This window comes from Lagenorhynchus albirostris, chromosome 15 (assembly GCF_949774975.1).
Source record: "Lagenorhynchus albirostris chromosome 15, mLagAlb1.1, whole genome shotgun sequence".
In the NCBI taxonomy this organism is placed as follows: domain Eukaryota; kingdom Metazoa; phylum Chordata; class Mammalia; order Artiodactyla; family Delphinidae; genus Lagenorhynchus; species Lagenorhynchus albirostris.
The window spans coordinates 71,674,966-71,702,482 of record NC_083109.1 but is presented as its reverse complement, the minus strand read 5'-3'; the positions used below and the strand labels follow the sequence as shown (position 1 = coordinate 71,702,482).

Below are 27,517 nucleotides of genomic sequence, written 5' to 3'. Positions count from 1 at the left end.
CTGTATTGCCAAGTGTACGTGTGTGTGATCAGAGAGCAAGAGAAAAGGAATGTGTCTGATTATATAGACTCAGGACAATTTCTCCTGTTCTTTTTATGTAAAAACGTAATAGCTTTATTGAGGTAAGACTCACATGCCATGAAGTACACCTGTTTAAAATGTACAAGTGAATGGCTTTTTTATATTCACAAAAGTGTGCAACCGGCACCACTGTCAATTCTAGACCATTTTCATTACCTGACAAAGAAATCCTGTTCCCATTAGCATGCACTTCCCTTTTTCTCCTAACCTTCCAGCCCTAGACAATGAGTAACTACTTTCTGTCTCTGCAGATTTGCCTATTCCAGACATTTCATATAATATGTGGTCTTTTGTGACCGGCTTCTTTCACTTAGCATAATGTTTTCAAGGTTCATCCATGTTGTATAATATGTTAGTACTTCATTTATTTTTATTGCTGAAGAGCATTCACTATACACATATTCCACATTTTATTTATCCGTTCATCAGTTGATTGACATTTGGATTGTTTCCACTTCTTGTCCATTATGAATGATGCTGCTCTGAACACTCATGTAAAAGTTATTGCATTACCATATGTTTTCATTTCTTTTGGGTATGTACCTAGGAGTGGAATTTCTGGGTCATATGGTAACTCTGTGTTTAATCTTTTTTTTTTAAATTTATTTATTTATTTTTGGCTGCATTGGGTCTTCGTTGCTGCACGTGGGCTTTCTCTAGTTGCAGCGAGCAGGGACTACTCTTCATTGTGGTGCGCGGGCTTCTCATTGCGGTTGCTTCTCTTGTTGAGGAGCACGGGCTCTAGGCACGCAGGCTCAGTAGTTGTGGCGCATGGGCTTAGTTACTTTGCGGCATGGGGGATCTTCCCGGACCAGGGATCGAACCTGTGTTGCATTGGCAGGCAGATTCTTAACCACTGTGCCACCAGGGAAGTCCCTATGTTTAATCTTTTGAGGAACTGCCAGACTGTTTTCCGAAGTGGCTGTACCGTTTTATATTCCTACCAGCAGTGTATGAGAGTTCTAATTTCTTCACATCCTCACCAACACTGGTTATTTCCTGTTTTCTTGACTATAGCTGTCCTAGTCAGTGTGAAGTGATACCTAACTAAGGTTCTAATTTGCATTTTCTTTTTTTCTTTAATTTTATTGAAATATAGTTGATTTACAATGTTGCGTTAATTTCTGCTGTACAGCAAAGTGATTCAGTTATACATATATATATTCTTTTTCATGTTCTTTTTCATTATGGTTTATCACAGAATATTGAATATAGTGCCCTGTGGTATACAGTAGGACCCTATTGTTTATCCATCCTATATATAATATTGTAGTTTGCATCTGCTAATCCCAAACTCCCAATCCTTCCCTCCCCAACCCCCCCTTCCCCTTGGAAACCACAAGTCTGTGCTTTATATCTGTGAGTCTGTTTCTGTTTCGTAGATATGTTCATTTGTGTTGTATTTTAGATTCCACATATAAGTGATATCATATGGTGTTTGTCTTTCTTTCTGACTTACTTCACTTGGTGTGATAATCTCTAGGTCCATCCATGTCGCTGAAAAATGGCATTATTTCATTCTTTTTTATGGCTGAGTAGTATTTAGTTTGTTTCCATGTCTTGGCTATTGTGAATAGTGCTGCTATGAACATAGGGGTGCATGTATCTTTTTGAATTATGGTTTGGCTGGATATATGCTGCCCAGGAGTGGGATTGCTGGGTCATATGGCAACTCTATTTTTAGTTTTTTAAGGACCCTCCATACTGTTTTCCATAGTGGCTGCACCAATTTACATTCCCACCAACAGTGTAGGAGTGTTCCCTTTTCTCCACACCTCCTCCAGCATTTGTTATTTGTAGACTTTTTAATCATGGCTACTCTGAATGGTGTGAGGTGGTAACCACCTCATTGTAGTTTCCATTTACGTTTCCCTAATAATTAGCAATGATAAGCATCTTTTGATGTGCATATTGGCCATCTTTATGTCTTCTTTGGAAAAATGTCTATTTAGATCTTCTGCCCATTTTTCGATTGTGTTGTTTGTTTTTTGGTTTGAGTTGTATGAGCTGTTTGTATATTTTGGAAAAAGCCCTTATCGGTTGCATCATTTGATTTGCATTTTCTTGATGACTAATGATATTGAACATTTTTTCATGTGCTTATTGGCCATTTGTATATCTTCTTCGGAGAAATGTATATTCAGAATCTTTGCCCATTTTAAAAATCGAATAATTTTTCTTTTAATTATTGAGTTTTAGGAGGTTTTTTTATGCTTTCTAGATCCAGGCCTCTTACCTGATGTATGATTTGCGGATTTTCTCTCCCATTCTCTGCGTTGTCTTTTCACTTTGTTGATGGTGTGCTTTGAAGCACAAACATTTTTAATTTAGATGAAGTCCAGTTTATCTATTTTTTTTGTTGTCATTGCTTGTGATTTTAGTACTATATCTATGAAGACTTTGCCTAACCCAACGTCACTAAATATAGGTTTTCCTGTATTTTCTTCTAAGAATTTTATAGTTTTAGCTCTTCCAGTTAGGTCTGTGATCCATTTTGAGTTAATTTTTTTGTGTATGGTATGAGGATGGAGTCCAGGTTTATTCATTTGCAGGTACTATTCATTTGTCCCAGCACGTTTTGTTGAGAAGACTATTCTTTCCTCATTGAATAGCCTTTGCACTCTTACTGAAAAGCAATCGACCATAGACATATGGGTTTATTTCTGGACTCTCAGTTCTATTCCACTGATCCATGTCTATGCTTATGCTAGTACAACACCGTTTTGATCACTGTAGCTTTGTAGTAAGTTTTGAAATTAGAAAATGTGAATTCTCTTTGTTCTTTTTTTTTTTTTTAAGATTGTTTTGGTTATTCCAGATCCCTTGAACTTATATATTAATTTTAGGATCAGCTTGTCAGTTTCTGCTTCTTCATGGTTAGAAACAAAGTAATAACATCAAAGGTTTTTGGACCAAGTAAAAAGTAATCACATATGATTGCATCATCTAATCAGTAATTGTTGAGCACCTACTATGTACCAAGCATGGGGAATACAGAGATCTGGTAAGATGTGGATCCTCACCACAAGTCACTCACAATCTAGCAAGGATACAGATGTGAACAGAAGTAAATACCTTTGAGTGTGTGCAGTAGAACACAAGGTACAGTGAGAGTACTCATAAGTCCATCAAGCAGGGATGGTGAAGACAGGCTTTTCCAAGGATATGGGGCTTGAGCTGAGGCTTGAGGGAGGCTTAGGAATGTGCCCTTCCAGCCAGAGGGAAGAGCATATGCAAAGGCATGCAGATGGGATTATGATGGCACATTTAGGAACTTCCAGGGGTTCAGTTTGACTGGTGCAGGGGAAGGAGTGTAGAATGAGTGGCAGGAGATGGGTCTGAAGAAGCAGGCAGAATCCCATGGAGAGTCCCTTGTGCCAAGCCAAGGTAATTGGGCTTTATCCAGGACATTTGGCTAACTCAAAGAGTTTGATCAGGAAAATAGAATTTTGTTATTATTCTTTTTAAAAGATCATACTCTGTTGGCTGACTGCCGGGAAGGAATGTGTCCAGATGCACAAAGACCAGTTAGGAGGTGGTTGCGATAAAAAGGTGACTTATCTGAGCTAAGACAGTGGTGTGAAAGAAGGGGACTGATTTGAGAGAGTCGATAGAAGTGTGGGATGGACAGGATTTGGTGACAGATTCGATCAGGGGAATATAGAAGAAAGGGGAATTCTCTTACAGAATTTTACATGTATGTTTCTCAGTTGCAATATATATATAGTGTATATACTGGTTTGTATTTCTTTTTTCACTTTATGACATCGTGTTTTTTGTATTACTGAATGGCCAGAACATTATTATTTTAACGGATGTAAATTGATCTGTTAATTGGTTAGGCCATCATTTGTTAATGCTTTCTTTATTGATAAACATTTTTATTATTTTCTGGTATTTTTTATGAAAACACAATAAACATTTGGTATACTTTGCACTTTTCTTTTGAATCTTTTTCTTAGGATTAGTTTCTGCAAGTGGTATTACTGAGTCAGAGAGTATGGACCTTTTTTTTAAATACACAAATTCATTTTATTGTGGATTCAGACTACACAGAAGTGTACAAAGCAAATTTAAAAGTCCTCCTTACCTTCTCTGCAGAGTCCACAGTTTGGTGGGCATCCTCTTAGTCCTTCTCTGTCTTCATTTATAATTGCAACAGGGGGCTTCCCTGGTGGCGCAGTGGTTGAGAGTCTGCCTGCTGATGCAGGGGACACAGGTTCGTGCCCCGGTCCGGGAGGATCCCACGTGCCGTGGAGCGGCTGGGCCCGTGAGCCATGGCCGCTGAGCCTGCGCGTCTGGAGCCTGTGCTCCACAACAGGAGAGGCCACAACAGTGAGAGGCCCGCGTACCGCAAAAAAATAATAATAAAATAAATAAATAGTAAAATTGCAACAGAAACAGCCAAATTGTCTTCTAAAAGTGTCACCAGTGGAGAGCACCCATTTCTCCACATTTCAACAACTCTTGTTATTGTCAGTCTTTTTAATTTTTACCAATTTAATGGTCTAAGGAATTACCTGACTGTTTTAAATTTACTTTCTCCTGATTGCTAGTGAGGTTGAGCATCTTCTTATAGGTTTATTGGCCATTTTCATGTCTTCTCTGAATTTCCTATTCATATCCTTTACTTATTTTTCTTTTAAGTTATTTGTCTTTATCTTCTGAATTTTTTTAGAAGATCTTTATACATTCTGGATAGTAAACCCTTTTGCCACTTAAGTATGTTATAGGTATTTTCAGCCATTCTGTGACTTTTTTTTTAACTTATCTTTCATTGTATAGTTTAAGATAAGATGGAACTTATCTTTCATTGCTCTTAGTTTTTAATGAAATTTTTTGCTCTTGTCCTCTACTCGGTCTTTTAGGTTTTGTGTCTTTTTTTGGAAGGCCTTTCTTTCCCACTTTAAAGTTAGAAAATATTTGTATTTTGTTTTAATACTTGCTTAGGTTTTTGTTTTGTTTTGTTTTAGTTTATTTGCATAGGTCTTTAACACATCTGGACTTTATAGTGTGAGGCAAGAGTCTGACTTTTTTTTCCCAAATGGAAATTGTCCCAAGGCCATTGACTGAGTAGGCCATCCTTTTCCCACTAATTTGAAATAGTATGTGAACCTTTTAATGGATTTGGGTAGTAGTGGAAAACTGCTTTCTTAAAAAGAATGAACTAGTTTATACAAATTGACATCAGCAATGTGTATTTACCCCAGTTTTGCTGCAGCTTTCCAAGTATTGGTATGATTGTTTTATTGATTGTGAGCTAATTTAAATTAATTTTTATTTATATCGGTACACAGCTGTTTTCATTTCTCAGTGATGCAAATGATGGTATTAGAGGACTTTACTGAATAGAATCAATGCCAAAATACCTGGTACAGTAGGAAGCCTACATAAGTGACTAGCTGTCTAAAGATTGATGACTCCCATCCCACCGTACATTTTCTTCCATCTCCTCCCCTGTGCCTCTCATAGGATCTTCTGCAGGAGAGCTGGTCCTCATTACAGCCAGGGTGACCACAGAAAGGACCCCAGGAACCTGCCTGTATTTTAGTGCTGCTCCAGGAATCCTGCCCTCCAGCCAGCCACCCATGTCCTGCTCGGAAGAGGGAGCAGGAAATGCCACCCTGAGCCCTACGATGGCTGAGGAGTGTGTCAGTGTCTGGAGCCACGAAGGTCTTGTGCTCACCAAGTTGCTCACCTCCGTAAGAGCCTCAGATTGTTGGGGTTTCATAAACTGCCATGCTGAATGCTGTGTCTTGATGGCTTCTGGACGCAATTTTACCTAGTAGAAAAGCACAGGCTTTATAATCCTGCCTCAGGTTCTGTGACCTTGAGCAAGCATGTGGGCCTCTCTGAAACTCAGCTTCCTCAGCTGTAAAATAAAACATGATGCTCTCTCCTAATACCAACAAATAAGGATAAATGAGAATGAATGTAAAGCGCCTGGTACATAATAGAGATTGGATAAATGACAGCTATTACTATTAACAATTGTCTATAGATACAATAAAACATGATCTTCACCTCAAAGGAATTCAGAAGCTGTAATAAGAGGCAGAATGGGCTAATTGCTATCATGGGGGTGTGAGCAAAGTGTTATTCAAACAGAGTAAGGACCAATTAACTCTGACTTGAACGTTTATGGAGAGTGCTTCACCAAGAAGGTGGCATTTAAGAAAGGGAATTGTTTACAATAGTTTATACCTTACTAAGTGCTTTCAGTTTCATTACCTCATTTGATCTTAAAATAGCCTTTTTAAGGCTGTTATGAGGTAGCTGTTATTATCTCATTTTACAGATGAGGAAACAGACTTAGAGGGAGTGAATTGCCCCAGGCCACACAACTGGTTAAGTGGCAGAGCCAGGATTGCAACTTACAGCCTTCTGACTTCCACGTCCCAGGCTCATTCTGCTCTGTCAGGATGATGATCCTTGAAGAATGAGGAAGACATGGGCAGGAATGCAGTAGAGGCGGTTCAGGAGAGCGGAGATACATTCCAGGCAAAGGGACCAGCATGAGCACAGGCCTAGGGATTGAAAAGTGTTCAGGCTTCAGGAGCACTCCACGACAAGAGCCTAGGCATGACATAGAAGAAGAGACAAAAGAGATGCAGGGGCCAGGTCATGAGGCACCGTGAGGCCTGGCTAAGATGCTGTGACTTGATACTGCAGGCCATGGGAGTCACTGGTGCTGGGTGGACAAGACTGGCTAAGTGTAGGAGAGAGACCAGTTAGGAGGCTGCTTCATACTGTTCCCTCACATTTGCAAAGACCCTGGTGAGGAGCATGACCTGGGAGCTTGGAATCAGAGACCTTGGTTTCCAGACCTGGCCCTGCTTGCACATTTCAAAATGTAGACAATAGTGAACTTTCCTATCTCCTGGAGTCATTATAGGGGTTCAGTTTAAATGTTTGGGCAAGAAAGCGGTTTGTAGACCATTGAGACAAATGTTAGCTTGCATGAAAATAAGAATAGAATTTTCCCAATTTTAGTTGCTCCCTGGATGTGGAGAGCCCTCTCCCCCATGGAGGCTTCTCTCTATAGCCCTTGGGCTGGGGGTATCTAAGATATCTTCCCAAGGGAAGATTCTCCACAGTCCGTTCTCTCTCCATCATTCCTCCTCCCCTTCCTGTCCCCACCCCTAGGAGGAGCTGGCTCTGTGTGGCTCTAGGCTGCTGGTTTTGGGCTCCTTCCTGCTTCTCTTCTGTGGCCTTCTCTGCTGTCTCACTGCTGTGTGCTTCCACCCACGCCGGGAGTCCCACTGGTCTAGAACCCGGTTCTGAGGGCACTGGCCTAGTTCCCGTCTCGTTCTCAGGTAAGGTTCTCTGATTCAGTCCTGTGGGAATAGGGGATGGGGTGTGAGTGGCAGTTGTAACTGAGACAGAGCTTTTCCTAAACAATATGATTTGGTTTTACTTATTTTTGTACTTTATATATGTGGAATCATACATATTCTTTTGCGACTACTTCTTTCAGTTAACATTCTGATTTTAAGATTCATCCATAGCTGTAGTTCACATCCAAGCTTTTTGGCAACAGCAGTGAATTAAGGGGGTTCAAATTTGATGATGTGTCCTGGATATGAAGGATGTTTGTCTTGCTTTTGTCCTGAAATTCTGATACCCAGTTTTATGATGCAAATTTTGTAAAATTCATCTTGAACTGCTCAAAAGGATTGATGATGCCCTTTTACTGGACACACACTATGTGCCCAAGCACTTCATATGCACCTGATCTTTTACATTAGCCATCATTGCATTAGAAAAAGTTGATTCTGCTAGCAGGATCTTTGCAGGGACACAGCCTCTGAAGTGGGGGTAGGCCATATTGGCTAACTGGTTAGTCCATCAGCTCATTAAGGTTAAAAAAAAAAAAAGTTCTTTAAAAAATCTCACCCTTTCAGTTGAGTCTCATATAATTCGAGAGTCATATATTGTGCACCCAGCTCTTAAACTGTTCTCAGCTTCAGCTGGATGCTGTGCCCTAGGAAATAACTGTGGGAGAAGAGGAAACAGCTCAGACCCAGGGAAGGTGCTGACCAGAGGAGCTGGACCCTCAAGATCAACTTTGCTTATATTGCTTAGGGCTAGGCCTGACTGCTCCAACCACCTACTTGGGTTGGGAAAAGGTGGAACCCTCTTAGCCTTTCTTAGATCTGAGCAGACTGGGAAAGGAAGGCTTTCTGGCTCCTGGCAGATCCTGGGATCCTGAGGCCATCTCAGTTGGAATAAGTGCCTGTACCTATCTCTAGTTGTCACTTCCTCTGCTCCTTCCCCAATTTCTGCAGCCATACCAGAGCTTCCTCCAAAGGCCCTCTGACCTGCCCTGTTTTTTTATTTTGTTTCTCTCCAGGTGTGAATCAACTTCTTGGGCCTTGATTCTGAGTTGGAAGAGATATTACAAAAGTGGAGAGCTGGAATGTGGGGGAAATAAAAGGTTTTTTTGCCCAGTGTTTCCCAGGGTGTTTATTGGGGATTGGATTGAGGTGGGAATTTTAAGGTAGAGAGTCTTGGGAGGTTTAGGGGATTTTTCCTTGTTGACTCTTTAGTTTGGGTTGGTATAGGGCATAAGGTTACTGCAGCTCTTAGGTATGGTCATGGAAATGCTTTGACATAAATGCATTGTGACCTTGTGCAGGTCATGCTGCTGTGAAGGGCCTCAGTTTCCTGAAGGGATATGACAGATTGAGTTTTCTCAGCAAAGATTCCTCGAACTTGGGAGCCCACGACCAGGCTGGATAGTTACTAACCAGGACAGTCCGTTTTCCCGCCTTTTCCGCGCCCAGCAGCAGTCTTCCCTTACCCCTCCCAACCTCTACCCTGCACGCAGGCGCAGATCACGGCTTCTTATTTCCTTCCACCCGCGCCCCCTCAAAGCTTCCCCTAGCAACAAGCTCGGGCTCCGCGCTAAGGCGGGGCGAGCGCATGCGCTGCAGCCCTTTCCACCACCAGTTGTCGGACAGCGCGCTGGGCTCCTCCTTCTCCAAGACTAGCCCTGCTCCCCACCTCCTCCCACCCAGGGTCCGCGTGGCGGGGCGCGCGCGCACTCTGGCTGGGTTGCTGCCCAGCTCTCTGGCCGCATCCTTAAGGAGAGAGGGGCGGGGCTGTTTCCTTTAGGGCCCCGCCCCCTTGGCCCGGCGTCCATACCGCGCCTGCGCGCTCCCGCCCGGTCTCCATCTTGGAATTGGGAGGAAGAGGGAGAGGGAGACTGGGACGAGACCGGGGCTGTGGTGCGGAGAGGCTGAGACTGAGAAGAGGAGAGGGGGAGAGGGCACGGGGACCGCCCTTAGCTACAGTCTTTCAGCTGTCCTCGGGAAAGAGAAGGGGAAAGGGAGGGGGCCGGGGCGGGAGTGGGGGCTGTCACCCTCGGACCCCGGCGTGAGAGGGGCCGTGCGGTCGGACGTCCTCGGGGTAGGCCCCCTGTCGGTGGCCGAAGACCTGGGGCTCAGTCCCCTCGGTCCCGAATTTCCGGGCCTGACCCCACGGTTCTCAAATATCCGGGTCTCAGCCCCTGAGATTCCAGATATCCGGGACTCGGGTCCCAACCTCTCTAAACCTGGGGCTCTGTTTCACAGGGTTTCAAATATCTGGGGTTCAGGACCCTGCGTGCACCAGTATCCGGGGTTCATTCCCCACGAGTTCAAATATCAGATTCGGCCTCCCCCTGTTCAAATATCTGGAGTTAAGACCCCACAATCAGAAATCCGGGACTCAGCAACTGTCGCCCTCGAGGAAAAGGAGGACTGGACCGCGAGGTCAGATCAGGTTGTCACCCCCTCCCCTCCAGGGGAGGCTTCCCGGGCCCGCCCCTTAGGAAGGGCGAAAGCCGAGGAAGAGGTGGCAAGGGGAAAGATCTCCTTGCCCCTCTCCCTGCTTGGCAGAGCCGCTGGAGGACCCCAGGAGGAGGCGGAGGCGCTGGGGCACCATAGTGACCCCTACCAGGTGAGACACGGGCTGCAGGGGCGCGGGTCCCTGTGTCTAGCTTGAGAAGAGAGGGTGCTGCTTTCTGGGAAGCTGGGCCTGGGTAGGCTCTCTCCTCAGGATGGGGAAGCCTAGCTGGGCCAGTGGTCAGCCTCTGGCTAGCCTTGCCTTCTGCTGCCACCCTCTTCCCCTTCCTTTTCCCTTCATTATGTCTGGTTGATGAGGGACCTCAGGTGACAGGGTCTCTGATATCACGGGGGTCACACCCTAAGGTGCTTGAGCTAATCAGATGGATTTGCACCCTTCTGGTTTTCTCCCTGTTCACTTTGCCCCTCACAGCTACCCCTTCATGATTGTAACTCTCTTTCCTCTGGGGTGTTAATTCCCATGCCTCTGGTCCCCATGGTGGGTCTGCTTATCTGTTTTTTAGGCATGGTCTGCTTGGGTTTCTTGTCCTTTCAAGGAAGTGTATATGTGCATTTGTGTTTAGGGGTGCTTGGCAGTATTTCCCCCAACTATTGTTACCTTCCAGCCTCTTGCTGTGATGGTATAAGTAATCTAATTTGTCAAGCGATTTATCATTTACAAAGTGCTCTACATCCATTCTCTCATTCATCTCCCCCCTCATTATCTGGTGAGGGGGCTCTTTTACTGCCTTCTTCCCATTTTACAGTTGAGGCTATTGAGGCCCAGAGAGGTTGCCCAAGGTCCCACAGCAGCAGAATAGGATTGGAACCCAGGTCCTTGAACAAGTCTTACCTGTGTTCCATACCTGTCTCTTGTCATCTTTTTTCTTCTGTGCCTAGGTTTAGCCATGGGTCCAGAAGAGAATGGATTGGGGTGAGATTTAAGAATGGGAGAGAGAAGAGCTTCCTTTTTAGGAGGCCTATACTCAGAAGCTTTTCCTGATGGGAGGCTCTGGCCCCTGCCTTCTGCCTCATGGATTTTTCTCTCCACTGTGACCTTCATCTTTACCCTCATCCCAGTCTTTGGCCTGGGTTCCTGAGAGGGCCATCTCTTGTGACAAATGATAGTGGTGTCTCTTAACAGTTAAAGCCAAGCTGCCGGGGGGTAGGATGATCCCCAAAGTATTAAAACCTTGTCGTGGCGACTCTGGAGGCAGGGAAGGAAAAATCCATATGCTGAGTGTCTGCATAGTGTTCCTAAGTACGAGATCTCATTAAAAATTTCACAACAGCTCCACGCTGTAATCCGTTTTACTGAAGAGAAGACCAAGTGTAAGGAACTTACTCAAAGCCTTGTTGCTGTATATTGCAGATGAAATGCACTGGTAGTGAAGCTTAGGGCGGACAGGCTTGGGTTTCCTCGTCTGTAGAATGGAGGTAACGTTGTCCATTTTAGAAGGTGGTTATGATTTAGCACAAACCTTGGTAATCACTCAGATGTTTGGTGTTTGAGGAAGAGGCCCCTTGTGATGTTTTGCTGGCATCTCTTATATGTGACCTGGGGTCCTCAGTTGGCATTCTTGGTTGGGTGCAGGTAAAGAGGTCAAGAAGATTCCTTTGGCAAGCTGTGAGCACCTGCCTTTGTGTGTGGGTGTGTGGTGGGGGTGAGGGGTGCTTGGCAGGGTTGCTGGCAGAAGAATGGAGAAAGGGGCCTGCTTTGAGCGGCCTGGGAGCTGCTTGGGGCTGGGCTGAGGGCAATCAATCAATCTCCTAGGCTATTCTGAGCCCTCTGCACCCTGGGGGCCCACCAGAGAGTCAGGCTTACTCCTTGCCCTCCAGCTTCCAGTGGGGCTGAGGAGACAAAATTAACAACACAACAGGAAACAATGTGTGACAGAATATAATTACATGCTAAATTGTTAGGTGCTTTTAAGGAGCTAGAACTCTGCCCTGGGAGTTGAGCTCTGCTGAAAAACTCCTTTGTGCCTAAATTCCAACAAGTGCTTATCCAGGAGTTTGGCCTGGAATCCCCTCAGGAGGTCTTGGCTCTGATGTACTGCTGGAGTTTTCAGTACATTTCTGGCAGGGTGCTCTAGGAGTTCTTCCCCCCAAGGGCTTGGGGTAGTCAGGGGAGGCTTCCTAGAGGAGGGGGCTGAGCTTGGGGTGAGTTGTTGAGAGAGTAATGAGTACACAGGCCTGACTGGAGAGGAGAAGATCCTGTTCTCTGACCTTGGAGAAGTCCTTCCTTTCTATGCCTCAGCGATCTCATCCATGAAATGGTGATCCTGATCCTGCCCTGCTTGTTTCATAGGGCTATTTTGAAAGCATAGTGGTAGAGGACCAGCTTTGGGCAAGTCACTTAACCCCTCTGAGTGCCTTTCCTCATCTGTAAAATAGGGGTAATAGTAACACCTCATAAGGTTGTGGTGAGGATTGAAAGAGAGATAATGCATGTAAGGTGCTTACTGTATATGCTTAATAAATGTTCTTTGTACTGCAAATGTCCTGTACCTGTGTGTGTTGCGTGTGCCATCGGACTGGACAAGTAAGGCAGCCCAGATCGCAGGCCCCCAGAGCCAGACACCATTTCTATCCCTGTCCTTCCCATTCTCGATCTCCCGCTTGCCACAGTGTCCCTAGCCCTTTTTGAGAGCGAGTCTCCTGGCCCCTGTGGGCCAGTACCCACTTGTAACAATGGCCGGATTTCCACTGCCTCCGGCCTTGGCTGTTTCCTGCTCTCTTCCAGAGTGTGAGAGGTTGAGGGAGGAGGGGGCCTCAACGCCAAGGGGAACAGGAAGGTACCTGGAAATATTTGGGGCGTGGGACTTGTGGGACAGGACGCTTGGGGATCTGGGGTTCTGGCTGGGAGGCAGAATCTTTTATTCTTGAGGTGAGATTTAGGGGCTGTAGGGAAGTGGAACTTGTTGAGGGCTGAGGGGTTGGTGAGGATGCTGAGCTCCCAGTCTTCCTTTAGTTTTAGGGACTCCAGGGACCCGGCCCTAGTGCAGTCGTTGCCAGGGCAACTTCATTTTTCTTTTTTCTTTTTTTTTGAGCTTTGATATTGTTCCTAATCTCCCCCTGCCCTTCCTTGGTAATGCCTCCCCCTCATCGGAACTAGGGGAGGAGGGGCCCTTTCTCTCTCTGAGGGCCCCATCTTTGTTCTAAGAGTCCCATCTTTTCACCAGGTTAAGCCCCACTCTCAGGGCCCCCAGGGGCCACCATGCCAGCTGGGGGCCGGGCCGGGAGCCTGAAGGACCCTGATGTGGCTGAGCTCTTCTTCAAGGATGACCCGGAAAAGCTCTTCTCTGACCTCCGGGAAATTGGCCATGGCAGCTTTGGAGCTGTGTACTTTGTGAGTTGAGGCTTGGGAGGGTGGGGCAGGGACTGTCTTCCCACTGTGGACCTCCAAACAGCCCTGCACACTATTCCACCACACCAGGCTTTCCTGCCCTCTCCTGCTGGGCCAGCAAGTCTTCCTGCTACCCAGTGCTCACTGGGGGCCTTCACTACCTTCTGGTCTGGTCCTCTAGGCCCGGGATGTCCGGAATAGTGAGGTGGTGGCCATCAAGAAGATGTCCTACAGTGGGAAGCAGTCAAATGAGGTAGGTCAGGCTTGACAGACTGGTAGGAGGCAGGGGACCCCAGGCTCAAGATGCAGGCTAAGTAAGCCTCTCCTCCCCTGACCTTCTCAGAAATGGCAGGACATCATCAAGGAGGTGCGGTTCCTACAGAAGCTCCGGCATCCCAATACCATTCAGTACCGGGGCTGTTACCTGAGGGAGCACACGGCTTGGGTGAGCTGGCCCCCTGACTCTGCCCTGATCTTTGTACTCAGTACTCAGGCCCATCCTTATCCTGGTCTAGTCTCTTAGGTGGGCCCTGTTCAGGGTGTTGTTGGGCAGATCATGGGAAGGAGGAAATCTTTCCCAACCTCTGCAGTCCTCAGACAAACTCATAAGCAGCACTGTGTGTCCAGAGGGAGAGGCTGAAGAATGACATAGACTATTAGCAGTTGAAAGGGGGCACATGGGCTGGGAGAGCTGGAGATTGAACGATGGCATTCAGATGGAGATGGTAGTGATGTCTTGGGCTCTTTCTAAGGGAGGCCCTGACTCCAGGGACCTCCCCCCACCCTCTCGTTTCCCCAGTTGTCGTTTCTCCCTGTTATTACCTTGGGACCATTGCTTGAGTAGAGGCTAGGCAAGGAGGCCCTCTGTTTTGGATCTCTCTCCAAGGGAGATAGGCCAGGGGTGGCCAGATCTGCTGATCTCTGACCCTTGACCCTTCCATAGCTGGTGATGGAGTATTGCCTGGGCTCAGCTTCTGACCTTCTAGAAGGTAAGTGATTCTTTGGCCAACAAGTGGGAGAAGGGAGAAGAACAGAGAAGCCGTAGGGGAAGGGTTAAGGGAAGATAGTTCCAGTCCCACCCTTGGGCTCCCTCAGTTTGATGTTTTTCCCTTACTCCCCAGTGCACAAGAAGCCCCTTCAGGAGGTGGAGATTGCAGCTGTGACCCACGGGGCCCTTCAGGGCCTGGCTTATCTGCACTCCCACAACATGATCCATAGGTACAAGCAGTACTGACAATGGCTGGGAGGGGGTGCTCTTTACACCACTCCTCATTCTGCTGGGCTCCAGTCTTCTTGGAAACTTGGTGCAAAAGCCCCTGCCCAGCCTTTCTGAGATGCATGTCTTATCCTTGTGCTTTGCCTTTGGCAGGGATGTGAAGGCTGGAAACATCCTGCTGTCAGAGCCAGGCTTGGTGAAACTGGGGGACTTCGGCTCCGCATCCATCATGGCACCTGCCAACTCCTTCGTGGGCACCCCATACTGGTGAGTGGGAGTGGTGGTGAATGGAGAGAGCTCCCGGGATGTTGGGAGCAGGAGTTGGCAGGGTCTGGGCGGGTGATTAGCCTCTCTCTCCTGACCATTCTCCCAGGATGGCTCCAGAAGTGATCCTGGCAATGGATGAGGGGCAGTATGATGGCAAGGTGGATGTCTGGTCCTTGGGCATAACCTGCATCGAGCTGGGTAAGGACATTCTCCTCTTGGCTCCTTATCCTCTTTTCTCTCCACTCCTTTCTCTTTTTCTTACTATCCCCACACCATCCCATCCTCTGAGGCCTCCAAGCATCTGTCCATTTTGAGTCTACCCTTGATCCCCAGTACAGGCAGCTGTCAAATCCTGCCATTTCTTAGACCTAAAGATTTCATAACATTCATCTTTTCTTGTCCACTACTCTAGTTCTAAATCTTTTTTGGGTGCCCACTGTGTGCCATGCACTGTGCTAGTAGGTTCTGGGGGTAGAGCAGTGAATGAGGTTCTTGCCCTCTTGGAGCTTACATTCAAGTTGAGGAAATAGGCATGTTTTCTTTCAATGTAAGAAAAGCTGAATGGAGAAGATATGGGAGCAGTACAACCAAAAAACAAGGTATTTGACCTAGTTAGGGGCTGAGGAAGGTCTCCTTGTAGCAGAGATGTCTAAACAACCACAAAACAAATAAATAGGTAGCTTTGAAAGACTGCAGGGAAAAGTATTCCAGACAGAGGAGCATGCCTGGGGAGCTGAGACTAGCCTCAGTTGTTTGGAATATTGCGTGTGTTAACGAAGAACAGTGAGTGATAAGGCCAGAGAGTTAGGCTCAGTGAGTTCACGAGGTCTTGAAGCCATGTTGAGGTTCTCATCTCTGCCAGCCAATGCTATTGAAACAACTGTTTTTGTGAGATAATGTTTGTAAAGCCCCCAACACGGTGCCAGGCACAAAATAGTTGCCCAAGAAAGAGATGTTATCAGTTACTCTTACCAACAATTTCCTACAGTGATCTCTCCCACTGCCAGTCTCTTTTTCCTTCCAGTCTCTTTTACATCAGAGAGATGTGCTGTTGTTTTCTCTTCTCCTCAGAGCTGTCAGTGGCTCCCCATTGCCTTCAAGACTGAAGCCATCCCCATCCTTGTTTCCACCAAGCTAAAGGCTCTGCTTCCTAAAGGCTGGCTTTCCTCTTAACAAGTTCTGAATTTTTCTCTTAATTACCTTTGTTTGTATTGTTTCCTGTGCCCAAGGTTGGAGATTTGGACTTGCCTTTCCCTCCATCTACACATGTCTACATTTACCATTTAAGGCCATGACCAGATAGGCGATGGAAATATGTGAAGCAGGCCAGGTATAAGAAAAATCTAGAGCTGTCCATTTTATTCCTAGTTTTTGGCAGAGACATGGGTGCAGGGAACTATTTCTCTACTATTGAAAAAACCCATCAATCTTTATTATAAATGGCAATGGATAGTCAGTATCAGGGAAGCAATATGGAGGAGACTACAGCAAACCGGAGGTTGCTGTTCCCACCTGAAGAGGGCAGCTGTTGCTTAGCTCCAGCCCATTGTTATGCAGGAATGTAGGCTCCATTCCACCAGATCTAAGTTTTTAAGAGAAACTGGAAATTTAGGTTATTATTTCATTATTATTATCAGAATTTAAAAATCACTGTTTAGGCAAAAACCAAAACCAACACAAAGCATTTGTCTGGGCCACAAGGGGCTTCTAGTTTGTGACTTCTGATCTGAGGCCTGCATCCAATATCCCTTTTTCCAAAATAGCTTCCCTGAATCTCCTGCGAATGTACCAGTTTGAAGTCCCACCACACACCCAGCTTCCCAGCCATTTACCTGTTTTCCTCTTGTGCCAATTAGCACTTTGAACTTGATGCTATTTGTTCAATCCTATTTAATCTTCCCTATTAGACTGGAAGTTCCTTGAGGACAGGGCCTGTCTATTGCTTTTCATCTTGCCCGTAATATTTAAGTGAGTTTTTTGCTCTGATTTGGCACCTAATAAATATTAGTTGGGTCGGCAACTGAATGTGCTTTCTTCTGCCTTCATTCGTGCTTTTGCATGTGTTATTTTCTTTGATACCTATTCCACCCATGTGCAGTGGAGAGGATGCGTGCTGCGTCTTACAGAGGAAGGATTAATTGAGATTATGGGAATTGCTCAGGGTCATTGGAGTGAGGAAGTCAGGGAGCTGGGGTGTGAGCCCAAGTCTTCTGATTTCCATTCCAGTCTCCTCTGCCCACCTGCCACCTCTCACCTTCTCCCCCTTGACCTTTCTCTGTAGCGGAACGGAAACCACCGCTGTTTAACATGAATGCGATGAGTGCCTTATACCACATTGCACAGAACGAGTCCCCCGTGCTCCAGTCAGGACACTGGTGAGGACTGGGATTCCTGGGCCCAGGGGTTAGGCCATAGGGGTAAGGCTGCCTGGCTCACGCCCTCCCCACCCTTCCCCTGCTGTGACTTCTAGGTCTGAGTACTTCCGGAATTTTGTCGACTCCTGCCTTCAGAAAATCCCTCAAGACAGACCAACCTCAGAGGTTCTTCTGAAGGTGAGGGCTCACTGGCCTAGCATTCTCCTAGAACTGTAGCTTGTTGGAGCCACAGAAACCCCTCAGTGAAATTAGTGAGTCCTGATTCTTCCTCCACTGAGAACTTCATTTATGAATTCCCACCCCCATCCCCAGTGCCCAGTGGACTCTGTGTTTTGCAGGGTTTTGTCTACCAGATTTTTATTTATTAAGTAATCATTTGTTTTCCCGTCTTTTATTAATCAAAGATATATATAATTGCCAGCCAGAATTTCTGGCCAGTGTGCAATAACCAGGGTTACCACACCAATCTGATGTAATTCAAGCCAAAAGCCTGTGTAGCCTTGTCGTGGGGAAATGTATGATTTCCCTTAGGGGTTTTTTGAGTTATCAAAAGTAGAGGGGCCCCCATTCCCTTCAGAGATCCATAGGGGCCTAAGGACCCCTAGTTGGGAACTGACTTAGGTTGTCTACCCTGACCTACTTGTTTTATAATTGTGGGATGCTTTATGAGGCCCAGAGAGGCCTCATGACGTGTCCAGGGGCACAGAGCACTTTGATAGAAGACCTGGACTAGAATCCAGATCTCCTGGCTGTTCTTGCCTGTCAGCCATGCCTGGAGGAACAAGAGACTGTGTGGGGAGTAGAGACGGGGTGGTAAAAATTAATGTGGGAGGAGGGGTTGGGACAAGGCCAGCATCAACCTGTGTTGGGCATGGGCCCCAGGGGAGTGCCTCAGGCCAGAGGGAATGCCAGGATCCACGGGATATTGGGATGCGGGAGGTGCTTGGCGGCAGGCCTCAGTGCTCTCTTCCCCCAGCACCGCTTTGTGCTCCGGGAGCGGCCACCCACAGTCATCATGGACTTAATCCAGAGGACCAAGGATGCTGTTCGGGAGCTGGACAATCTGCAGTACCGCAAAATGAAGAAGATACTGTTCCAAGAGGCGCCCAATGGCCCTGGCGCTGAGGCCCCAGAGGAGGAGGAGGTGACCCGGCTTGCCCTGCCACCCTTCTTCACCACCATGTTGTGCTTGCCTCCTAGCGGTTGCTTGGCGCCCCTCCCCACCCTTCTCCATACCCCCTGTCTCTTTGTGCTACCTCCGTATGCACATCCCTTGTCCTTCCCCTTCCCTGCCCAACAGCCTGTGTCCTGTCCACAGGAGGCAGAGCCCTACATGCACCGGGCCGGGACGCTGACCAGTCTAGAGAGTAGCCATTCAGTGCCCAGCATGTCCATCAGCGCCTCCAGCCAGAGCAGTTCAGTCAACAGCCTAGCAGATGCCTCTGACAATGAGGAGGAGGAAGAGGAGGAGGAGGAGGAGGAGGAGGAGGAAGAAGGCCCTGAAGCCCGGGAGATGGCCATGATGCAGGAGGGCGAGCACACAGTCACCTCCCACAGCTCCATCATCCACCGGCTGCCGGTATGCAGCTCACCCTGAGTAGGCCTGACAGCGGCAGGGCCGAGCCCCAGCTCCCCTTCTCAGGAATCACCTTGGTTCCCTGCTGTCCCTCCCATGCGTGACTGCTCCTTCTCTAAGTCTGCCTGGGTCTCCAGGGAACTCCCTGTGGGCCCATTGACCTCTGAGCCTTGGGCATTCCTTCCACCTTCCCTTCCTCTAGGGCTCTGACAACCTCTATGATGACCCCTACCAGCCAGAGATGACCCCAGGCCCTCTCCAGCCACCTGCAGCCCCGGCTCCCACATCCACCACCTCTTCTGCCCGCCGACGGGCCTACTGCCGCAACCGGGACCATTTTGCCACCATCCGTACTGCCTCCCTGGTAAGTGCAGCCATCCTGGATGCCCCAGACTATCTAAGTCCAGAAATGACTTTCTCCCTGTGGCATATGATTAAGTCCAGATTCCACCCTCACTTTGTGTTGCTGTCTCTTGCCTTCTCACCTCGACCGTCTCACCTAAACCCTCCCCTCTCCCCTCCCTTCTCCCAATAGACTATTTTGGTCATATTGCCCAGCTCGTACTCCATTTTTGTGGCTGGACTTAAATAGCATCTCCTGGCATGCCTTCCCAGGCTCCTGGCCAGCCAGGTGCTTCATATCCTGTGCTGTGGTACTCCTGAACAGCATGATGACAGGTTTGCTGGATTCTGTGCCCCTAGAGGGCAGAGATGGTGTACAGGTACCTGCCTGTGCCAGTAATTGGCTTTCAGGCCCACACACATCCCTGTATTTAATCCTTCCAGCTCTTCTGGGAGGGTGAGGGTATGATCCCATTTGTGAGATGAAACAGCTGTGACTCAGGGGGGGCTACCTTTGGTGCTTCCCAAATTCTGTAACCAGGACCTTGGTCCTCTCTTAAAGTAACAGCGATGTTTTTCTCAGTTCATAGGAAAAGGGGTATACTTTTCCTAAAACATAGTTTTTCGTCCATACTTTTAATAAACTTTTAGATTACATTCCTGTTCAGCTGTAAGCTTCAGTGGTCCCCTTGGAGGCCACTGGTTGGTCTAGTATGTTCTTGTAGCCTCTGCTTATGGCTGGTTGTTCTTTTAGGACAACTCTTCAGACCCTGTGATGCTTGGTGCTTTGTGGTACTGTGTAGAGAGGTCTGTGATCTCCAGGGGTTTGGCCACCTGGACTAGTTTGGGGTACATTGACATAGCCCTTGACAGTGGGATCTGAGCTCAAACTTCAGATGAGGACATCCAGGCCCAGTGTTCTTGTTATTCCAGTGTCCCATGGTCCATATTCTGGCTCCGTATCTGAGCTGTAAAGGGTCTTCAGTGTTTGCTGAAGGGGAAGGAACCATCACTTACTGGTTCAGAGTGTTCTAGACACTATTACATAGGTATCAAAGTTAATCTCCCCGCCCCCTGTGAGGAGGTGTTATTGTCCCATTTAATAGAGCTAAGGCTTAGCAGCATTAACTTGCTTGAGGTCACATGGTTAGTAAGTGACAGAGCTGGGATCTGGTCCCAGGTCTGTCTGATTCTTTCATTCTTTTGAATTAATCTGAATTGTTCCTACTTTTATGCAAAACCCTGTGCTCAGCACCTTTTCTTGTTTCATTCAGTCTCACCAACCTCTGAAGGAGATATCTCCATGATCCAGTTGAGGTGGCAGGCTCAGAGAGGTTAAGCGTGAGGAAGATATCAAATGAGAATTAAACCCATAAGGCTAATAACACTCACGTTCTTCCCCCATAGAGCACGAAGACTATGTGTGTTAATAAAATGGGGGCCAGGGCTGCGCCCCACTTCTCATCCTTTCTCCCGCCCCCAGGTCAGCCGTCAGATCCAGGAGCATGAGCAGGACTCAGCCCTGCGGGAGCAGCTGAGTGGCTATAAGCGGATGCGACGACAGCACCAGAAACAGCTGCTGGCGTTGGAGTCGAGGTTGAGGGGCGAGCGTGAGGAGCACAGTGCACGGCTGCAGCGGGAGCTCGAGGCGCAGCGGGCTGGTTTTGGGGCTGAGGCTGAAAAGCTGTCAAGGCGGCACCAGGCTATCGGTGAGAAGGAGGCGCGAGCTGCCCAGGCTGAGGAGCGTAAGTTCCAGCAGCACATCCTCGGGCAGCAGAAGAAGGAGCTGGCTGCCCTGCTGGAGGCGCAGAAGCGAACCTACAAACTTCGGAAGGAGCAGCTGAAGGAGGTGGGATAGGGCTGCAGCAGTGGGTGGGGTTGATGGAGGGTGAGGCGGGCCCTGACCTCCTTGCTCTCCTGCTGCCCTTTCCTAGGAGCTCCAGGAGAACCCCAGCACACCCAAGCGGGAGAAGGCTGAGTGGCTTTTGCGGCAGAAGGAGCAGCTACAGCAGTGCCAGGCGGAGGAGGAGGCTGGACTGCTGCGGCGGCAGCGCCAGTACTTTGAGCTGCAGTGTCGCCAGTACAAGCGCAAGATGCTGCTGGCTCGTCACAGCCTGGACCAGGACCTGCTTCGAGAGGTAGGCCACCCCCTCCCTGTTCCCCTCCCAGATCCCAGGCACCTACCCTTTTCCATTTGCCTCACTTGTGGTTGTCTTTCCCATCTGCCCTCATTCGTGTCACAGCTCGGCTTCTCTTCAACACCTCTTTCGCTTCTCGTGCCCACTAGACCCTGCTAGAGTTCCCAGGCCAGCTAGGAGCTTGGCTCCCTTACACCTCTCATCTACACCCCTCATCTCCCCACCCTCGGCTCCCTCTGCCAAGGAGTCCTGGGCCTCTCACTTCCTTGACACCAACAAGGCTTTCTGACCAGTTTCTGGGCCCTGCCTCCCTTTTGCCTCAGGACTTGAACAAGAAACAGACACAGAAGGACTTGGAGTGTGCATTGCTGCTACGGCAGCATGAGGCCACACGGGAGCTGGAGCTACGGCAGCTCCAGGCCGTACAGCGCACGCGGGCTGAGCTCACCCGCCTGCAGCACCAGACGGAGCTGGGCAACCAGCTGGAGTACAATAAGCGGCGTGAGCAAGAGTTGCGGCAGAAGCATGCAGCCCAGGTTCGCCAGCAGCCCAAGAGCCTCAAAGTACGTGCAGGCCAGCGTCCCCTGGGCCTCCCGCTCCCCATTCCTGGGGCTCTGGGACCACCTAACACAGGCACCCCTAGAGAAGAGCAGTCCTGCTCATCTGGCCAGGAGGCAGACCAAAGAATTCTGGGAGAGGAGGAGGAAGCAGTTCCAGAGAGAAGGATTCTGGGGAAGGAAGGGGTTGCCTTGGAGCCAGAGGAGCAGAGGATATTGGGGGAAGAGTCAGGAACCCCTAGTCCCAGTCCACAGAAACATAGGAGTTTGGTTGATGAGGAAGTTTGGGGGCTACCTGAGCAGGAGATAGAGGAGCTTAGAGTTCCATCGCCGGCACCCCAGGAGAGGAGCATTGTGGGCCAGGAGGCATCCGGGGAATGGAGGTTGTGGGGGAAGGAGGATGGTAGCCTCTTGGATGAGGAGTTTGAGCTTGGCTGGGTCCAGGGTCCAACACTGACCCCAGTCCCTGAGGAGGAGGAGGAAGAGGAGGAGGGTGCTCCATTTAGGACCCCGAGGGATTCTGGAGATGGCTGTCCCTCACCAGACATCCCCCCTGAACCCCCTCCAACACATCTGAGGCCCAGCCCTACTAGCCAGCTCCCTGGACTCCTGTCCCATGGCCTCTTGGCTGGACTCTCCTTTGCAGTGGGGTCCTCCTCTGGCCTCTTGCCCCTACTACTTCTGCTGCTGCTCCCACTGCTGGCGGCCCAGGGTGGGGGTGGCCTGCAGGCAGCCCTGCTGGCCCTTGAGGTGGGGCTGGTGGGCCTGGGGGCCTCCTACCTACTGCTTTGTACAGCTCTGCACCTGCCCCCCAGTCTATTCCTACTCCTGGCTCAGGGCACCGCACTGGGGGCCGTCCTCAGTCTGAGCTGGCGCCGAGGTCTTATGGGTGTCCCTCTGGGCCTTGGGGCTGCCTGGCTCCTAGCCTGGCCAGGCTTGGCTCTACCTCTGGCAGCTATGGCGGCTGGGGGCAAATGGGTGCGGCAGCAGGGCCCTCGGATGCGCCGGGGCATCTCTCGACTCTGGTTGCGCGCTCTGCTGCGTCTGTCGCCCATGGCCTTCAGGGCCCTACAGGGCTGTGGGGCTGTGGGGGATCGGGGCCTATTTGCACTCTACCCCAAGACCAACAAGGATGGCTTCCGCAGCCGTCTGCCTGTCCCTGGGCCCCGGCGGGGTAATCCTCGCACTGCCCGACACCCACTAGCCCTGTTGGCAAGGTTTTGGGCCCTGTGCAAGGGCTGGAACTGGCGCCTGGCACGGGCCAGCCAAGGTTTAGCCACCCGCTTGCCCCCCTGGGCCATCCACACACTGGCCAGTTGGGGCCTGCTTCGGGGTGAGCGGCCCAGCCGTATCCCCCGGCTGCTACCACGCAGCCAGCGCCGGCTAGGCCCCCCTGCCTCCCACCAACCACCACCAGAGACTCTAGCTGGGCGGAGATCCCGAACCCGCCAGTCCCGGGCCCTGCCTCCCTGGAGGTAACCAACTCTAGCTTCTCCCCAGCCCAAATCTAGAGCATTGAGCACTTTATCTCCCACTACTCAGTGAAGTTTCTCCAGTCCCAGTCCTCTCCTCCCTTTCACCACTCCTTCCTCGGTATGCTTCCCCACCTCACCCCTAGCCCTTTGGGCCTCTAGACAGGCAGCCTCCTCCACCGTGGAGTCCGGAGATTATATTTTGTGTTCTCCTGATGCTCCCCCCCACACCCTAAGTTATTGCTGTTCTCCCACTGTGTGTGCTCATCCTCACCCTCATCGACTCAGGCCTGGGGCCAGGGGTGGCAGTGGGTGGGAAGAGTCATGTTTTTTTTTTCTCTCTTTGATTTTGTTTTTCTGTCTCCCTTCCAACCTGTCCCCTTTCCCCCACCAAAAAAAGAAAAAGACAAACACAAATAAAATATCTGAGCGGAACTGTACCTTTGGCCCAGGCTGCCTCTGTCTGCTTTGTCCTGCCGCCTAGCCTCCCCGGTATGCCCCCAATCTGGACCCTTGGCCCCCAGTTCCATGACCTCTTCACCCCATCTACGTTATCTCAACCCCTTTCACTCCTCAGCCTCATCCTCTCTACCTTCATAGCTTCGTTGCACCATGACCACCACCAGTTCAGGGGTCTGGGCCCCTGTTGAGCTTCTCCAGAACTTCTTGGTCCCACAGTTCCCCTGTTTGTGGATTCCTCCCCGAGAGTCCTCAGGTTCTGGGTCCTTTTGTCCTCATTCACTGCCTTTCCTCCCAACTCACTCCCTACGTGGTTGCCTTCTGTCTGGGAGCTGAGTTTCTCTCCTGGCATCAGGCATTACCCTAGAGGGCTGGGGGGATGGCACTGCAAACTGTCCACAGTAGGGGGTGGTGAGTTTGGGGGCCCAGACAGTGTGGGGGCTGCGGAAGTGGGGTTGGTTGTGGGCTTGGAGTGGGAGCTGAGTACAAGGGGCCGGGCTGGAATGTGGATATCTGGTCAGGGTGGCAGCCGCTGGCCTGTTGAACTTGTCGGGCCCTTTCTGGCCGCCTCCTTTGCCCCTTTCCCTTATGTGGCCCGAGATGGGGCCACCCATCTTATCCATTTCTTAGCTTGGTGCTTATCCTTCCCTCCCTCCCACCCTGAGGTGATGAACCTGGGACTTCCTCTGTCTTTCCTCAGCTGTGTTGCTGTCTTCCATGTGTGTGTTGAGTGACTTGGTTTTCTCACTTGTTCATATTCTGTATCTGCTCACAGGCGTCTATCTCTAGGTTGTATTTTCTCCCTCTTTGCATGGTCAAAGCTTCTTGTGTGCACTCAGTACTCTCAAGATTCTCAGTTCCCTGTCCATGAACTCTCCTGCTGTTTCTTGTGAGTTTTCCACCCAACTCTGTGAATGTGCTCTTGGAAGATGTCTTGTTTTCTTTGCATCTCTTGCCCATTGAGAATCTTCCTGATCTCTCTCAACACAATCCCATCTCTCCATGTCTGTCTGTATACAGCTCCCCCCGCCCCCTCTGTCTAACATGTTTTCTGTTTCTCTCCCTCTTCTTGTCTCTGCTTCTGTCTCCTCTCCTCCTCTCTTTCTTCTCCCTTTCCCCTGGTTGTTCCTCCTCCTCCTCTCCCCTGCCCCCATCTCCCCTTGGTCCGTCCACTGCATAGTCTAAGGAGCTGCAGATCAAGAAGCAGTTCCAGGAGACGTGTAAGATCCAGACTCGGCAGTACAAGGCTCTGCGGGCACACTTGCTGGAGACCACGCCCAAAGCTCAGCACAAGAGCCTCCTTAAGCGGCTCAAGGAAGAACAGACCCGCAAGCTGGCAATCCTAGCTGAGCAGTACGACCAGTCCATCTCAGAGATGCTCAGCTCACAGGCGGTGAGGCCTGGGGTCCAGGGAGGGAGCGTGGTGGAGGTTGGCCTTTGTATTTCCAGCTTAGCTGTGGGCACTGCAGGTGGGGGGTGTAGACAGAGATAGGGCTTTTTGCTCTTGGGAAACTCAGATATTCTTCCACTGTTGGTATTCTCTGCAATGGTTTTACTATTTCTCTTAAGTATTTTCTTAAGGTCTTGACAAAGCCAGCCTGCCTACTCCACCCAAGAACCACCAAGGAAAGAGTGGCTGTAATTTTTTCCTGGGCCTGAGTTAGTTTAATCTGTGAACAGGGAACAAATAAAAATGATGTGGCCCTCAGGCCAATTTGCTCAGACTTCTGGAGGATTTTGAAGTTTGCTGTTCTAAAAGTGATCACACATCACACTGGAATAGGCCACTTAAAATAACACTGTAAAAAGTAGAAGTGTTCTTATTCATTGCCGTTCCCTCACCTAACCCACCTCTCAGAGGTAACTGTTGTTAACAATTAATTGTATTTTAGATTTTTTCCTATGCATATTTAGAAAATTATATAAAAATTTTAAACAAAAGTGGAATCATACTTTATATACTGGTCTCTCACTTCTTTTTCCACCTTGTATTTCTTGAACATCTTTCCATGTCAGTACACATATCTCATTTTTTAAGAGCATAGAGTTTTCCATGGTATGGATGTACCATAATTTATTTAACCCATCCCTTATCGGTGGACATTTAGGTTGTTTCCAGTATTTTGCTATTACAACGCTTCAGTGAACACCTTCGAGCAAATGTGCAAGTATACCTGGGGGATAAATTCCTGGAAGTGTAATTGCTGTGTCACAGGGTATGACGACCTTTCATTTTGATAGATGTTGAGACTGGCTGCTTCTTGAAACCTGAGGGCCCAGGCCTGCTGGGGCAGGGGAGGATTGTGGGGGTAGGGGAGGAGGCCCCGAAAACTTGCTCTACCTAATCTCTAGCTGCGGCTTGATGAGACCCAGGAGGCAGAGTTCCAGGCCCTTCGGCAGCAGCTTCAACAGGAGCTGGAGCTGCTCAATGCTTACCAGAGCAAGATCAAGATCCGCACGGAGAGTCAACACGAGAGGGAGCTGCGGGAGCTGGAGCAGAGAGTAGCTCTGAGGCGGGCACTGCTGGAGCAGCGGGTAAGAGGGCTGGGCTTCCAGGATGGGGTGGGGAGGGCAGCCCCCACCCCAGACCCTCTGACCTCTATTCTGGGTGCCTCAGGTGGAAGAGGAGCTGCTGGCCCTGCAGACGGGGCGCTCTGAGCGAATCCGGAGTTTGCTCGAGCGGCAGGCCCGTGAGATCGAGGCTTTCGATGCTGAGAGCATGAGGCTGGGCTTCTCCAGTATGGCTCTGGGGGGCATCCCAGCTGAGGCTGCTGCCCAGGGCTATCCTGCTCCACCCCCTGCCCCCGCCTGGCCCTCCCGTCCTGTTCCCCGTTCAGGGGCGCACTGGAGCCATGGCCCTCCTCCACCAGGCATGCCCCCCCCAGCCTGGCGTCAGCCCTCTCTCCTGGCTCCCCCGGGTCCCCCAAGCTGGCTGGGGCCCCCAGCACAGAGTGGGACACCCCGTGGTGGAGCCCTGCTGCTGCTAAGAAACAGCCCCCAGCCCCTGCGACGAGCAGCCTCGGGGGGCAGTGGCAGTGACAATGTGGGCCCACCTGCTGCTGCAGTGCCTGGGCCTCTGAGCCGCAGCACCAGTGTCGCTTCCCACATCCTCAATGGTTCCTCCCACTTCTATTCCTGAAGTACAAGGTGGATAAGCCGATGAATGAGGCAGGGGTGGGTGGAGCCTGATCCTGGAGGCTCTAAGCCTGAGGTCCATCCAAGGGTGGGGGACAGGAAGTTGGCTCCAGCTCCCCTCAGACCTTATCTCATGAGCTTCTTGGGCTGGCCAGTGGCCCAAGGCCAGCTTGGGCATAGGTGCCTCAAGGCTGACCAGGAGCCCCTGCCTCCCCACCATGGTGCCAGGGTTTCTCTCCATCACGGCCTCGGGAAAGGAGGGAGAGATGCGTGTCAAATATTCATCTAGTCCCCTGGGGGAGGGGAAGGGTGGGTCTAGATATATTATATAAAGCGAACTATACTACCCCCTGGAATGGGGCCATGGACTTGGGGACGCCAGGCCCCCCAGACCTGGGATGTGACAGAGCAGGTCTGGGGCCTGGGGTGGGGAGAACGGGAGGAAAAGGTCTTCCTGAAAGAAAGATCAGGATGGGGTCTTGGGGTCAGGATGCCTGGGTCTCTCCATTCCCCTGTTGCTGTCTGACGTCCTGTGCCGTCTTGTCCTTTATCCTTTTTTTTTTTTTTTAAATTGAGATTTGAGCTGGGGCAGGGGAACGAAATAAGAACCTCAGAAGGGGCTGCTCCCAGGCCTGGGGGCAGTCATGAGAGCCCCTCCCAGCTACGGGGCTGGCACAGAGCCCCACGGCAAGCTTTTAATAAACTGTTGGTTATTCTAACAGA

The 27,517-nt window shown here is 49.7% G+C and overlaps 3 protein-coding genes across 9 annotated transcripts in view; all 3 read left to right on the top strand.

Annotated features, from left to right (window-relative positions):
• The window catches only part of TMEM219 (transmembrane protein 219), an 11,097-nt gene extending 2,579 nt beyond the window's left edge, over positions 1-8,518 (top strand). For 4 of the 5 annotated variants that reach the window (XM_060123299.1, XM_060123297.1, XM_060123298.1 and 1 more), the window contains 2 exons: positions 5,554-5,783; positions 7,228-7,365. In XM_060123299.1, coding sequence (XP_059979282.1) covers positions 5,554-5,783; positions 7,228-7,365 — 368 coding nt within the window. Of the gene's footprint in view, positions 1-5,553; positions 5,784-7,227; positions 7,366-8,434 lie in introns of those variants that run through there. The other variant, XM_060123296.1, reaches the window with a different exon arrangement.
• Positions 8,456-27,517, top strand: TAOK2 (TAO kinase 2). 3 transcript variants are annotated; one of them, XM_060123291.1, is made up of 19 exons: positions 9,831-10,023; positions 13,094-13,260; positions 13,439-13,510; positions 13,601-13,702; positions 14,201-14,246; positions 14,379-14,475; positions 14,627-14,740; positions 14,847-14,938; positions 17,022-17,115; positions 17,211-17,292; positions 18,092-18,259; positions 18,434-18,694; positions 18,894-19,055; positions 20,517-20,882; positions 20,968-21,171; positions 21,495-21,734; positions 24,840-25,052; positions 26,012-26,194; positions 26,277-27,517. In XM_060123291.1, exons 2-19 carry the CDS (start codon positions 13,129-13,131, stop codon positions 26,796-26,798), a joined length of 3,150 nt encoding a protein of 1,049 aa, XP_059979274.1. In that variant the 5' UTR covers positions 9,831-10,023; positions 13,094-13,128; the 3' UTR covers positions 26,799-27,517. The 3 variants fall into 3 exon arrangements, with proteins under 3 accessions (XP_059979273.1, XP_059979274.1, XP_059979272.1); XM_060123290.1 differs by lacking the exons at positions 9,831-10,023; positions 24,840-25,052; positions 26,012-26,194; positions 26,277-27,517 and adding an exon at positions 8,456-8,518 and having other exon boundaries at positions 21,495-23,593; XM_060123289.1 differs by lacking the exons at positions 24,840-25,052; positions 26,012-26,194; positions 26,277-27,517 and having other exon boundaries at positions 21,495-23,593.
• On the top strand, positions 9,007-10,814 carry LOC132506280 (uncharacterized). The gene is made up of 4 exons (XM_060124808.1): positions 9,007-9,102; positions 9,199-9,836; positions 9,963-10,023; positions 10,809-10,814. The coding sequence occupies exons 1-4, from the start codon at positions 9,007-9,009 to the stop codon at positions 10,812-10,814; spliced, it is 801 nt and encodes a 266-aa protein (XP_059980791.1).